Source organism: Amblyraja radiata, chromosome 7 (assembly GCF_010909765.2).
Source record: "Amblyraja radiata isolate CabotCenter1 chromosome 7, sAmbRad1.1.pri, whole genome shotgun sequence".
NCBI lineage: Eukaryota > Metazoa > Chordata > Chondrichthyes > Rajiformes > Rajidae > Amblyraja > Amblyraja radiata.
In genome coordinates this window covers 1,563,672-1,577,274 of record NC_045962.1, presented here as the reverse complement: position 1 = coordinate 1,577,274, position 13,603 = coordinate 1,563,672, and the positions used below count along the sequence as shown (strand labels likewise).

The window sequence follows — 13,603 nt, the reverse complement described above, 5'->3', positions numbered from 1 at the left end:
CAGGGCTTTCTGTCTCTCCCTTTGGGGGAATGCGACTTTCTTGTCGTAACCCCCTTCTCTGCCTCCGTCTGCGCTGAGGCCTAATGGCGGAGCTGGCGACCTCGAGGCTTCGGAGGCAGAAGCTGTCAGGACTCGCCCTGGGCTCGCTCCCGTGAGGGCGGCCCGGCTCGGGGCTGGAACGGCGCACCCATGAGGGGCTGAGATGTTCCCGTGAGGGCGGCCCGGCTCGAGGGTAACGGTGCTCCCGTGAGGGGCTGAGACGCTCCCGAGAGGGCGGCCCAGCTTGAGGGTAACGGCGCTCCTGTGAGGGCGGCCCAGCTCGAGGTTAACGGCGCTCCCATGAGGCGGCCTGGCTCGAGGATAACGGCGCTCCCCGTGAGGGCGGCCTGGCTCGAGGGTAACGGCGCTCCCGTGAGGGCGGCCTGGCTCGAGGGTAACGGCGCTCCCGTGAGGGCGGCCTGGCTCGAGGGTAACGGCGCTCCCATGAGGGCGGCCTGGCTCGAGGGTAACGGCGCTCCTGTGAGGGCGGCCCGGCTCGAGGATAACGGCGCTCCGGTGAGGGCGGCCTGGCTCGAGGGTGGAACGGCGCTCCCGTGAGGGCGGCCTGGCTCGAGGGTGGAACGGCGCTCATGTGAGGGCGACCCGGCACGTGAGGGCGACTGACTTACCATCGCCCGTTGGGGTATCACCTCAGCGCAGAGGGAGAAGAGGAGGGAAGAGACAGCAGCCCTAAGATTTTTGCCTCCATCACAGTGAGGAGGTGCTTGGTGGACTCACTGTGGTGGATGTTAATTTGTGTCTGTTCTGTTGTTTATTATTGTATGTATGGCTGCAGGTAACAACATTTCGTTCAGACCGTAAGGTCTGAATGACAAATAAATGATCTAATTCTAATCTAATTCTAATTCTAATTCTAAAAAAGTAAAGGAGTTGAAGCAATTGCTTGGAATGAATTCATATACAACAGATGAATTGCTCTCATTGTGACCCATTCACTTTTTTTGATCTGCAATTTCTCTGTTAGACTACATTCTAAACTGTTTATTTTCACGTTTGCACCTCCTGATGTATGATATGATTTGCCTGGATAGCATAAAAAACAGATTTTCATAGTTTCTCACCGGGTTTTAGATTAACACCGATATCAATTGCTTCCATGCACTCACATTCTCCTGTTGATGATGACCAGAACAATTACGCAGTACTCAATCTGTGGTATAAAAGGAAATATAGTTCTAAAATAACCTATCTTCCCATCTGACTGTCTGTGGTGATGTGCTGTGTGTTGACTGTCTGTCACACAACATGTCTTACATTGGTGAATATACATCAGATATACATCAGAAGAATATGGAATGGAATACTTTATTGTCACATAACAAGGCAGTGAGATTCTTTGCTTGCAACCAATGTATGCAAATAGCGGCCACCTACGTCACTGACAAAGTTAAAAAGCACGCCCGGCTCCTCCATGTTCCCCCCCACTCACGGTTATACATCATTAGCTGTCTATTCCTCCAGTTCTACATCACACAGAAATAGTGGAAAGAATACTGGTCAGTTCAAGTGTATAGGAAATATAGAAAACATGTGCAGGAGTAGGCCATTCGGCCCTTCGAGCCTGCACCGCCATTCAATATGATCATTCAAGATCATTCAATATGAACTGCAGATGCTGGTTCACACCAATGATAGACACAGAATGCTGGAGCAACTCAGCGGGACGGGCAGCATCTCTGGAGAGAAGGAATGGGTGACGTTTCGGGTCGAGACCCTTCTTCGGACTGTCAAGACTGTTTTTCTTTTCAAATTATCAGCAACCTGTGCGGTAGCGGGTGTAGTTGTCAATACATACAATACATACATACAAAATTCTTAAGGGTTGGACAGGCTAGATGCAGGAAGATTGTTCCCGATGTTGGGGAAGTCCAGAACAAGGGGTCACAGTTTAAGGATAAGGGGGAAATCTTTTAGGATCGAGATGAGGAAAACTTTTTTCACACAGAGAGTGGTGAATCTCTGGAATTCTCTCCCGCAGAAGGTAGTTGAGGCCAGTTCATTGGCTATATTTAAGAGGGAGTTAGATGTGGCCCTTGTGGCTAAGGGGATCAGGGGGTATGGAGAGAAGGCAGGTACGGATACTGAGTTGGATGATCAGCCATGATCATATTGAATGGCGGTGCAGGCTCGAAGGGCCGAATGGCCTACTCCTGCACCTATTTTCTATGTTTCTATTTTTCTATAACATGTGATCAAGCGTTTTCCTTTGAGAATAGGGAAGATTCAAACAAGAGGACATGACTTCAGAATTAAGGGACAGAAGTTTAGGGGTAACATGAGGGGGAACTTCTTTACTCAGAGAGTGGTAGCGGTGTGGAATGAGCTTCCAGTGGAAGTGGTGGCGGCAGGTTCGTTGGTATCATTTACAAATAAATTGGATAGGCATATGGATGAGAAGGGAATGGAGGGTTATGGTATGAGTGCAGGCAGGTGGGACTAAGGGAAAAAAGTTGTTCGGCACGGACTTGTAGGGCCGAGATGGCCTGTTTCCGTGCTGTAATTGTTATATGTTATATGTTATATGCATCCACTTACCTAGAATGGCCAGTACAGTGTTGTCCTTCAGGACCTCCATGGAACCTGAGCAGACAAAGTAGATGGCTTGCAGAGCATCGCCCTGGCGGATGAGGTATTCCCCAGGGGCACAGAAAGAGGTTTTGATGCTGAGGGAGAGAGATCGAAGGCACCCACGGCTAGATGATTCAAATATAGGCAGCTGAAGGATTTCTTTGTTCAGATGCATTGCAATGTCTGCCCGTAGCTCGTCAGGAAAATCTTTCAGAAGCTATGGATGGAATGACAATAGAGGACAGCTTCATTAGAACCGACACAACAGAATCTTATCCCCTGGTCAAACAAAGAGCACATTTTTCAATAAACTTACAGATATCATTGATCCCAGTGTTTGTAAACTTTATCTCACCACCATCTAAACAGAATCCAGTAGGTGTTATTTTCGAAAGACCTGCTATATACAATAACTTAATAGAAACTTGGACATCAAAGGAGCATAAATGCAAGTAGTCAAGAGTCGTCAAGAATGTTTGATTGTCAATATGTCCCTGAGAGGACAATGGCATTCTTACTCACTGCAGCACAACAGAAAAGCGACATGAAACAGTGTTACAGTTATCTAGCTACACAGCGTAGAAACTGGCCGTTCAGCGCAACTAGTCCATGCCAGACAGGTTTTATAGCTCAGATACTCCCGCCCGCCTGCGTTTGGCCCAGATCGTCCACAACATTTCCTTTCCATACCCACTTCACAGCTTCCTCTGACAGCTCGTTCCATATGCATATCACTCTCTGCTGAAGAAATTGCCCCAAAGGTCTCTTTTGGGAAGCTACTGCATGTACCTCTTTGCGCCTTGCTGTCTCTGCTCTAAAATATACTCCATGCCCCTACCACTTACTGTGTAAATCCTACCGTGGGTGACTTACCAAAATACATGGCCTCTTGTTTATCTGTGAAACCTACTGGCCATCCCTGGGTCCACTTCCATAGTTGATCCAGACCCTGCTGTAACTTAAATAGCCTTCCTCACCACCAGATGTAATGTCATACACAGATTTACTAACCACATTGAATGTATTATTAGTTTAGTTAAGAGGTACAGCACAGAAGCAGGCCCTTTGGCCCACCGAGCCCGCACCAACCAGCGATCCCCGCTCATTAACACTTTCCTACACACTAGGGACAATTTACATTTATACCAAGCCAATTAACCTACAAACCTATACGTCTTTGGAGTGTGGGAGGAAACAGAAGATCTCGGAAAAAACCCATGTGGTCACAGGGAGAAGGCCGGACAGACATTTTGGACAATTATCCAAAATAGTAAGATTAAACGAGAACTTACCAGTTTGAAGTTTGATCTGTATTTTATGAGGAGGAACGTTGAGGGAATACGTGAAGAACCCCGCTTCCAACGCATGCGTGTCATTCTTTAAAGCAGCGGTGTGAGGTCACAGAAAACTATAATGACCTAACATAGTAAGATTATCAAAGAGATACCAGTTTTTGATATGATCATAGGAGGGTGGGAGCGGAGGGCACGTATTCCCTCAACGTTCCTCCTCATAAAATACAGATCAAACTTCAAACTGGAAAGTTCTCGTTTAATCTTACTATTTTACTTCGGAGTCACGTGAGTGACTGCGTGAAGATTTCAAAGCTCTGTGACCTCATGCCGTGGAACGAGTCCATGCTTCACAACTGCCTTGAGTATTGGGAGAAAGGTATCGTTAGCAATTTTTGAACACACCCATACAAAAACTTGTGTGCTTTTACGAAAAATAAATTGATTAAGTTGAAATCATAGCCCTGTAACCTTTCGGGCAAATTATATTATTGAACGTAACATGCTTTCAGAAAGTGATGATGGATCCAAAACTGGTTTGTTATAAAACCTTTGGAAAGTCTTTCCCGATGACCATCCTGTCATTCTGAGGATTTGGTCTGTGGGCACCTCCAGAATTTTTGCTGCGGACGTCGCTGCAGCCCTGGTGGAATGAGATTTAAAACATTAGTGTCTATTCCTGCCATCTTTAGGACATATTTCAGCCACCTTGAGATAGTTTGGGTCGTGACCCTTTTGTGCGGTTTCTTGTAAGAAATTAACAGAGCCATTTCCTGACCTCGAATGATCTTGGTATTTTCCATGTATAATAGGATATGTTTGGCTATACACAGGTTTTCGTCATTTGGATATGCCATAAATTCGATCACTTGCCCCGATGAACCTGGTCTGTTTTGTTTTATTAAATCATGTATGACAAATACCAGTTTCTCGGGTGAGATCATCAAGCAGTCCAGGCTCAGTTTGTTTAATGACTGGACTCGTTGTGCGGTAACTAACGCCATGAACATAACCATCTTCATGGTCAGTTTCTGCAGTGATAATGCTGTTATGGGCGACCAACTCTCAGCATGGTCAAAATGACACCCACATCCCAGATTCTGTAGTACCTGGTTTTTGGGGGTTTTGCATTAAATATGCCCCTCATAAGTTTTGTTACCAGGGGGTGCGTTCCCACCGTGTGCCGCTCCGTTCCTTGTGATAGGTAATTGGAGAGTGCACTTCTGGCACTATTAATGGCACTGTAGCCCAATCGTTTATCACAATGGAGGCTTGTTAGAAATTCCAATACAGCCGGAATGTTCTTGGCTCTTTGGTCGAGGTTGTTGTCAAAGCAGTATTTGCCCCATTTCTTGATATGTCCGAGGTACTGCTTTTGTGTTAACAGTCTTTGTGCTGATGTGATGGGATTCATAGTCCTGTCTGACAGCCCCATGCCGTGTAGTGGGTCTTTCAGACTCTACAAATCAACAAATCCATATTCTTATGGCACGGGTGACTGCCCTCAGTCACTGGATGAATTAGTAAATTTTGGCTATGTCCAATAAGGGAACATGGTTCTAACACCATCCCCTGTATAACCGAAACCACGGTTGAGTAGGCCAATCGGGTACTATGAGAATCCCAGATGCCGAATCTTGTTGAATTTTCCTTAGTACCCGATTGATGAGGCAGAATGGAGGAAATGCATAAAAACACCATTTCCCCCAATGCAGTGAGAAAGCATCTGTAGCTTCTGCCCCAGGGTCTGGTTCCCATGACACATACCTTGGTAGTTGGTGATTCAACCTGGATGCAAAAAGATCAATATCTGGCGTACCATATTTTGCTGTAATTTCAGCAAATACTTTTTTATTTAACATCCATTCCGTGTTTTCGTTAAATTTGCGTGATCTGATGTCTGCCACTGAATTTAGCTTCCCTGGTAGGTATGTTGCCGATATCCAAATGTTTCTTTGGATACACCATTGCCAAATTAAATTTGCCAATTGATCACAAGATGTCGATATATTTCCACCCATATAATTAATATATATGCCACCTCCACTGTCTTCCACATCCCTCCACAACTAGAAACAAAATTAATGGCTCCCCAACCAATGGCGCTGGCATCTGTTTGTAATACCATAGACGGGTTGTCAATGATGATTGGGTTGGAGCAATACCTAATGTTATGTTCCCACCACTGTAGTTCAATTATAGCTTCTGTAGGTAGCTCCATAGGCCTCCTTCTGGATCCCCGAGGCCGTGTGTTGTGGGTGTATACATCTTCCAGCATAAGGCGATACCTTTGAGGACGATGTTTGGACGTCTAGGTGAGCTCCAGATTGGCTTCATCGTCCAACTCCTTGACCTTCTAGCTGGGTCACCTCCAAATAAAGGGTTTTGCTTGGAGGTTTGGGGTTAACGCAGGCCCGCGTCAATCCCGGTTGGATGTTCCAGGAGCATAAATAAATGGTTAGCACATTCATGGATTTACAATCCTCGGTGGCCAGCGACAGCTATGGCTAATGTTAGCCCCACCAGTTGATAGCAAGCCACGTGGTCTATGCTAGCTTCTAATCTGGTTAATAGATCTTCCCCAGTTAGCTTTAACTTATCCCTGTTGATTTCCCCTGAAACATAAAACAGACACTCCCTTGTGACTGCCAGATGAGGATGGAATATGCCATCAATTTTGGCCTGATAAATCCTTCATCTCAACATATAATTCCTGTATTTCTATCAGGAAATGACCAATAATGCACTCTATGACTTGGTGACTAAGAATGGCATCACCTCATAGTTACAGCAATATAGCTATTACCTGTCCAGGACTTGACCCCAGCATTCTTCTGATAGAAGAGTCTGCTGGGGAGGGAGAAAGCATGATATAGCCCTATAGAAGGTGCTGCTTTCATCTCCTGGATCTGTCATTCTCTCAAGCACTTCCCTGTAGTAATAGAAGTGAGCTACAGCCCTGTAAAAAGGTGCTGGCACGGGACTTACCCACTAGAGGCTTTCTTCTTGGACCTGCATCTCTCCAACGAGGTATGTTCTCCCAGGTGTAGGTCCTGCAGTGCCAACGCGGTGCAGTGTTCACGGCCCCTGTGCCGTCAGTACTTCCCTGCGGCGCTGCAACTGCAATTCCAGCGCGGTGCAGTGCTAACGGGCACTGTGCCGCCCACACACCGTTGGCCTGAGCGTCCCTCAGGGAGTTCCAACATGTTTCCTTTCACCCCAGGTTCACTGGAGGTGAGTAGTTCTGCGGCCCGTTCAGGGTCTGCCCAGAACTGATCCTCCGTGTTCTCCTCTGATGAGGAAGAGACACTGTGCAGCCCCCGAGGGGTACCGCTGTGGGGCTTACTAGTTGCCCACTGTGGCAGCCTCCATCTCCCGGAGTCTGCCACGGAGGATCTCCTTGAGCAACCGCCGACCCCGGTTCTCACGGGCACTGGTCGCTTGCGGTTGTTCTCCAGCCGGTCAAACCAGCTCCAATGCCCGTTAGCTCCAACCGCTCGGGCCGACCCCGGTGCTCACGGCACTGGTCCCTCGCGGTAGTTCCGCAGCCGGTCAAACCGGCTCCAATGCTTTCAGCACTGGCCGCTCCCGGCTGCTCGTTAATCTTAAACCGCTGGGACCGACCCCGGTGCTCACGGCACTGGTCCCTCTGCGGTCGTTTTGCAGCCGGTCAAACCGGCTCCAATGCCCTCAGTACTGGCCGATCCTGGCTGCCGTAGGGGACCCCTCGGACCAACCCCGGTACTTACAGCACTGGTCCCTCGTGGTTGTTCCCTGTCCTCGAGCTGCTTCAACCGGCCCCGGTAATCTCGGCACTGGCCGCTGGCGACTGCTCCAAGCCAGACTCGCATGAGACTGGCATATGGGACGTCTTTTGCTTCGCTTCCCGCCCGGCCGAGAAGTGAATTTTGCCGGTGCGGGAGCGAAGTCGGGCACAGCTGTTTCCTCTCCGGAAGGTTCGCGTGCCGTTGCTGCTGCTGCCGGCTGCCCGCACTCCGCGGTTCTCACCCGCCAGTTTTCCGCAGCCTTCATGGATCCGGTCCATGTCTCCACCTAAAAGGTAAGTGGAAGGAATGCAGAGTCTCTTACCTGCTGCTCCCGACTTTCAAATTCTCCACTAGGGGAACGTTGTTCCGCCTGCTGTGACTCGTTGCAATGCGTGTAGCGATATGACATGCATGCGTTGGAAGCGGGGTTTTTCACGTAGTCACTCACGTGACTCCGAAGTAAAATATGATATAGATGACAAACAACAGTGGACACAGCACAGAACCCTGTAGTACACCACTGGTCACATGCCTCCATCAGGCAAAGAAACCCAACTACCACCCTCTGACAATTTCCACCAAGCCAGTTCTGAAACCAGTTAGCTAGCTGGTGTTGTACATAATATTTAAATATAAAATATATGAATAATACTTTAAGGGTTGAACATGATGCAAAGTTTATGTTGACTACACGTACCAGTAATAGTTCCACTGGATTATTTGGCATCTCACAACTTTCTCCTGAATATCCTTTGCCCTCCATGTATAAATTCACACAGTTCTGCTCGTGGAGGCAACTAACACAAAACAACCACTGAGGAGAGTCTCGACCCGAAACGTCACCCATTCCTTCTCTCCAGAGATGCTGTCTGTCCTGCTGAGTTACTCCAGCATTTTGTGTCTATCTTCCTAGACACAAAATACTGGAGTAAACATCCTTTGTCCAGAGAAATACACTTTGCAGCAATAAGTCACTTGAATGCCATTTTTCTCCCAGGGAGCACACATTAGAACAAAATAATGAAACAAAAGGTCAAAGGAGTTAATTTTACTTGCGATGCACACTGTGGGATTAAAGTACGATGAATGTTGCAAGGATGACTACAGGATTCTTACAAAGTTCCAACAGTTCAAAGCTAACCTTCCTGAATTTCTACTGTATAGGGTGTGTGACTGAATAAACAATATACCATGTACCTACATGTAGCTCCTGAAGCTATAACCTTTGTATTAAAATATGTCTGCTATGAAACAGGTCACACATTTACAGCTCATTTGTGAGGGTATTCCAGGTTAGAATTCACTGTGAGTTGGGCACAAGCTATCACTCGTCACCTTGCCAACGCAGGCCCCGACAGGTGGGGGGACTGTTGAGGGTGAGGCTCATATAAACATAGAAAATAGGTGCAGGAGCCAGCACTGCCATTCAATATGATCATGGCTGATAAAAAAATTAGCTCCCCGTTCCTGCTTTTACCCCATATCCCTTGATTCCTTCAGCCCTAAGATCTATATCTAACTCTCTCTTGAAAACATCCAGTGAATTGGCCTCCACTGCCTTCTGTGGCAGAGAATTCCACAGATTCACAACGCTGGGTGAAAATTTTTTTCCTCATCTCAGTCCTCAACGGCCTACCCATTATTCTTAACCCTGGTTCTAGCCTGTCTAATCCTTTAAGAATGATATATATTTCTATAAGATCCTCTCTCATCCTTCCAAATTCCAATGAATACAAACCCAGTCGATCATTCTTTCCTCATATGTCAGTCAGGAAGGACCGGTGCGGCAAAGAGTGAGGAAGGACCCGTGCAGCTGAGAGCGGGGTCTCGGTGAGCAGGGCCAGGCCCTCCAGCAGGCCCGGCTCACCCACCCATCCACCAAGGACAGAGCATCCGCCTGGCAGGCCCGGCTCACCCAACACAGACTCCAAACTCATGTCAATTGGACCTGCGTCGCCGAGAGCAAGTAAGACTGTCAGTGAGCGAGGACGGCTGTGGGAGGGTGAGGTGGGCCACAGGAGAGGGACGAGGGCCCTTGGAGAGAGAGGAAGGTTGTCGGAGAGCAGGGAAGGCTGGAGAGTGGGGAGGGCTGTCGAAAAACGAGGCCTCACCTGGCCTGCCTGCGGTGATGGGAATCAGAGCAGCATCGGAGGGATGGGGTGCTGACACATGCTACTGCATTATATCACTACAGCTACAAAAAAAGTGTTTGATATCTCTTGGCTTGACAGAACTCTGGAGTGTTAATCTCAGGAGTCAGTCGTAAAATGTGAACTCTTCCTCTAAGAGATGGAGGTATTTCATTCAAGCTTTGATGCTGTCAATGTGGGCCTGAGGGAGGATTCTGACCTTGCTTTGCTTATCCGGCTAGTTTGGAGGAGCTTGTGAAATCAGCATTGTGGTAGAAGCTTTCAGTTTCCAGAAGCTTTGAGAATCTTGTTTTAAGGAGTCCATGTTTCAAAGGAGCACCTGAGGGATCTCTGCTGCCCACCAGAATAAGAAGATTATGCTGAGGTTTGGTTTTGATCTTCAAACTCTTTTCAGATGGCCAAAGGATGTGCTGACATCTGGAATCAATGATGAATTCCACCAACAATGAAAGTGCCAATCGGCTATTTATAATCTATATTAATTATTTTTATGAAGAGCCCAACCAAAGCAAGGTGGAATAAAAGCTGCAAAGATGGACAAAATGTACAAATGAATAAATAGAAGGTAGACTAAAATGCTGGAGAAACTCAGCGGGTGAGGCAGCATCTATGGAGCGAAGGAATAGGTGACGTTTCGGGTCAAGACCCTGAAACGTCGCCTGTTCCTTCACTCCATAGATGCTGCCCCATCCGCTGAGTTTCTCCAGCATTTTTGTCTACCTTCGATTTTTCCAGCTCCTGCAGTTCGTTCTTAAACAAACGAACAAATGGAAGTTTGGGAGAATGCACATCAGAGGTTATCGGGAGAAGGTAGGAGAATGGGGTTAGGAGTGAGAGATAGATCAGCCAAGATTAAATGGCGGAATAGACTTGATGGACCGAATGGCCTAATTCTGCTCCTATCACTTGTAATCTACGTGTGGTGGCTGTGAGAAGACTTACTTTAGAAGAATAACAGACAAACACCTTTTCCAAATCATGAAAAACATTTGATTTTGATGTATTTTTACATGAATCACAGAAAACAAACATGGTAGTACAACAAACAGTTAGGAAAATAAATATAATATTTGCAAACATTTCAAGGGAGCAGGGTAAGAAATCTTACTATATTTGTGGAGAGATTTGATGAAACCACGCTTTGAGTACTGTGGTGGTTTCTGTAACTAAGGAAGAATGCTGTATACTTATTTTAGATACACACAACAAAGATTCATACAATTGATTTAGAGTTTAGAAGTTGGGAGGACATGTTGCAGTTGTATAAGACATTGGTGAGGCCGCATTTAGAGTATTGTGTTCAGTTTTGGACACCATGTTATAGGGAAGATGTTGTCAAACTGGATAGGGTACAGAGAAGATTTACGAGGATGTTGCCAGGACTAGAGGGTGTGAGCTATAGGGAGAGGGTGAGTAGGCTGGGACTCTATTCCTTGGAGCGCAGGAGGATGAGGGGTGAACCTATAGAGGTGTAAAAATTCATGTGAGGAATAGTTTGGGTAGATGCACAGAGTCTCTTGTGCAGAATAGGTGAATCAAAGACCAGAGGACATACATTTAAGGTTCAGGGGGAAAAGATTTAATAGGAATCCGAGGGGTAACTTTTTCACACAAAGGGTGGTAGGTGTATAAGAACAAGATGCCAGAGGAGGTAGTTGAGGCAGGGACAATCCCACCATTTAAGAAACAGTTAGACAGGCACATGGATAGAATGGATTTAAAGGGACATTGGCCAAATGCAGGCAGGTGGGACGAGTGTAGCTGGGACATATTGGCTGGTGTGGGCAAGTTGGGCCGAAGGGCCTGTTTCCACACTGAATCTATGACTACGACTCTATCTATGATTTCTGTGATGAGGGTTGTTTTAAAAAAGATCAAATATGATAAACCTATGCACCGTGCGTCACGGTGGCGCAGCGGTAGAGTTGCTGCCTTATAGTGCTTACAGCTCCAGAGACGCGGGTTAATTCCCGACCACCGGTGCTGTCTGTATGGAGTTTGCACCTTCTACCTGTGACCACGTGAGTTTTTTCGGAGATTTTCAGTTTCCTCCCACTCTCCAAAGATGTACAGGTAGTAGGTTAATTGGCTTGGTGTATGTGTAAATTGTCCCTAGTGTGTGTAGAATAGTGTTAATATGCGGGGATCGCTGGTCGGTTCAGGGGCAGAGATCAATCTGCAGAAGGGTCCCGACCTGAAGCGTCTTGTGTCCGTTCCCTCCACAGATGCCGCCTGACCAGCTGAGTATCTCAGCACTTTGTGTTCTGGTAAGAAGTTCGCCTATTGGGAATAAGTTTAGCCATTTAGGACTCGGAATGTTTATAATTCTCTACCTAGTGTGGTTATGAATGGCTATGTTGAGTCAAAGGCTGGAACAAAAGATTTTTATACTTTAACAAAATCAAAAGATATGGGTACCAGGCAGGAAAATGAATGAGCTCAAGAATAGCTATTATCTTATTGACAAGTGTGTAGTCTTAGGGGACTGGTAGTCGACTAGTCCTAACACATGTTCTCCTGAACATAGGATAATGATATACATTTCACTGGATTTAAACCTGAAAATGCTGATGTGGAATAGAATGAGTGACATTACAAAAAACAATAGCTGGTCAGGCATAATCTTGAGGGGGGACCTCATTGAAACTGATCGAATAGTGAAAGGCTTGGTTAGAGTGGATGTGGAGAGGTTGTTTCCATGAGTGCGAGAGTCTAGGACCAGAGGTCACAGCCTCAGAATTAAAGGACGTTGCTTTAGGAAGGAGATGAGTAGGAATTTCATTAGTCAGAGGGTGGTGAATCTGTGGAATTCTTTGCCACAGGAGGCTGTGTTGGTCAAGTTAATGGATATTTTTAAGGCAGAGATAGATAGATTCTTGATTAGTATGCATGTTAGAAGTTATGGGGAGAAGGCAGGAGAATGGGGTTATCGCCACTTAGGCAATTTTTTGGGCGACTACATGCGACTGCAGGTGTAAGTGTGAACTGCAGGTGTAAGTCTGAGATTGCTGTGCCTCATGCATGAAGCCCAAAGCTGAGCTGCCAAGATAAGCCTAAAACTGCCAGCGCCTCCTCTCGAGGCAAGGGTGAGCTTCTGGGACAAGCCCGAATTCACCAGCGTCTCCTCACATGCACAGTGGCAATTAGAGACAGCGTCCCATTGTAAACCTGGACTCTCTTGTCATTATAAATAAACCAAATTACGTCCGTGCACCCCATGCAAATGTTAGTGTAGTCATTGTTGACCTGGCACTACATACCTTATATCTACATGTTACATGTCAAATTATTAATGGGTAGAATCTTCATCTAACATTCCTTGTGAAATAACTGAATAATGAAATTCAGTAGTTATTGAAATTATTTTACTGTTTTTATTTTATTAATGTGCTGCTGAATCTAATTTTAAATTCAGTACTATCTTTGTAACATAACTTCAAAAGCGAAGAGTCTGGCGAAAAATCAGATGATTCAGATAGACTTATATCACTAGTTATCTCATATTTAATTCTTAATAACAATACAGATTTTTATACAGGGTGAAATTTATTCAGCATGCAGACTTTTTCTCCTGGACTAACCAGGCACCAGAAGCAAGCCTGGATTGTACATGATAAGAAATGACAGATTTTCAGGACTTAGGATGTGAGAAAGGCTACCACAAAGAGCAAGACATTATCCAATTACTTTGCACCTACAAAAGTGATATATCGGAGATATTTCCAGAATTCGCACTTTGCAGATGTAACCTTCTTGCAACAGGAAA

General features: G+C 46.2%; 1 protein-coding gene across 1 annotated transcript in view; it reads right to left on the bottom strand.

The window, feature by feature from the left end:
* LOC116975666 (potassium voltage-gated channel subfamily H member 8-like) overlaps window positions 1–13,603 on the bottom strand; it is an 851,239-nt gene that overhangs the window by 140,138 nt on the left and 697,498 nt on the right. Inside the window, exon 10 of the mRNA XM_033024992.1 lies at window positions 2,596–2,845. Within this exon, the coding sequence (XP_032880883.1) occupies window positions 2,596–2,845 (250 nt within the window). The remainder of the gene's footprint in view (window positions 1–2,595; window positions 2,846–13,603) is intronic.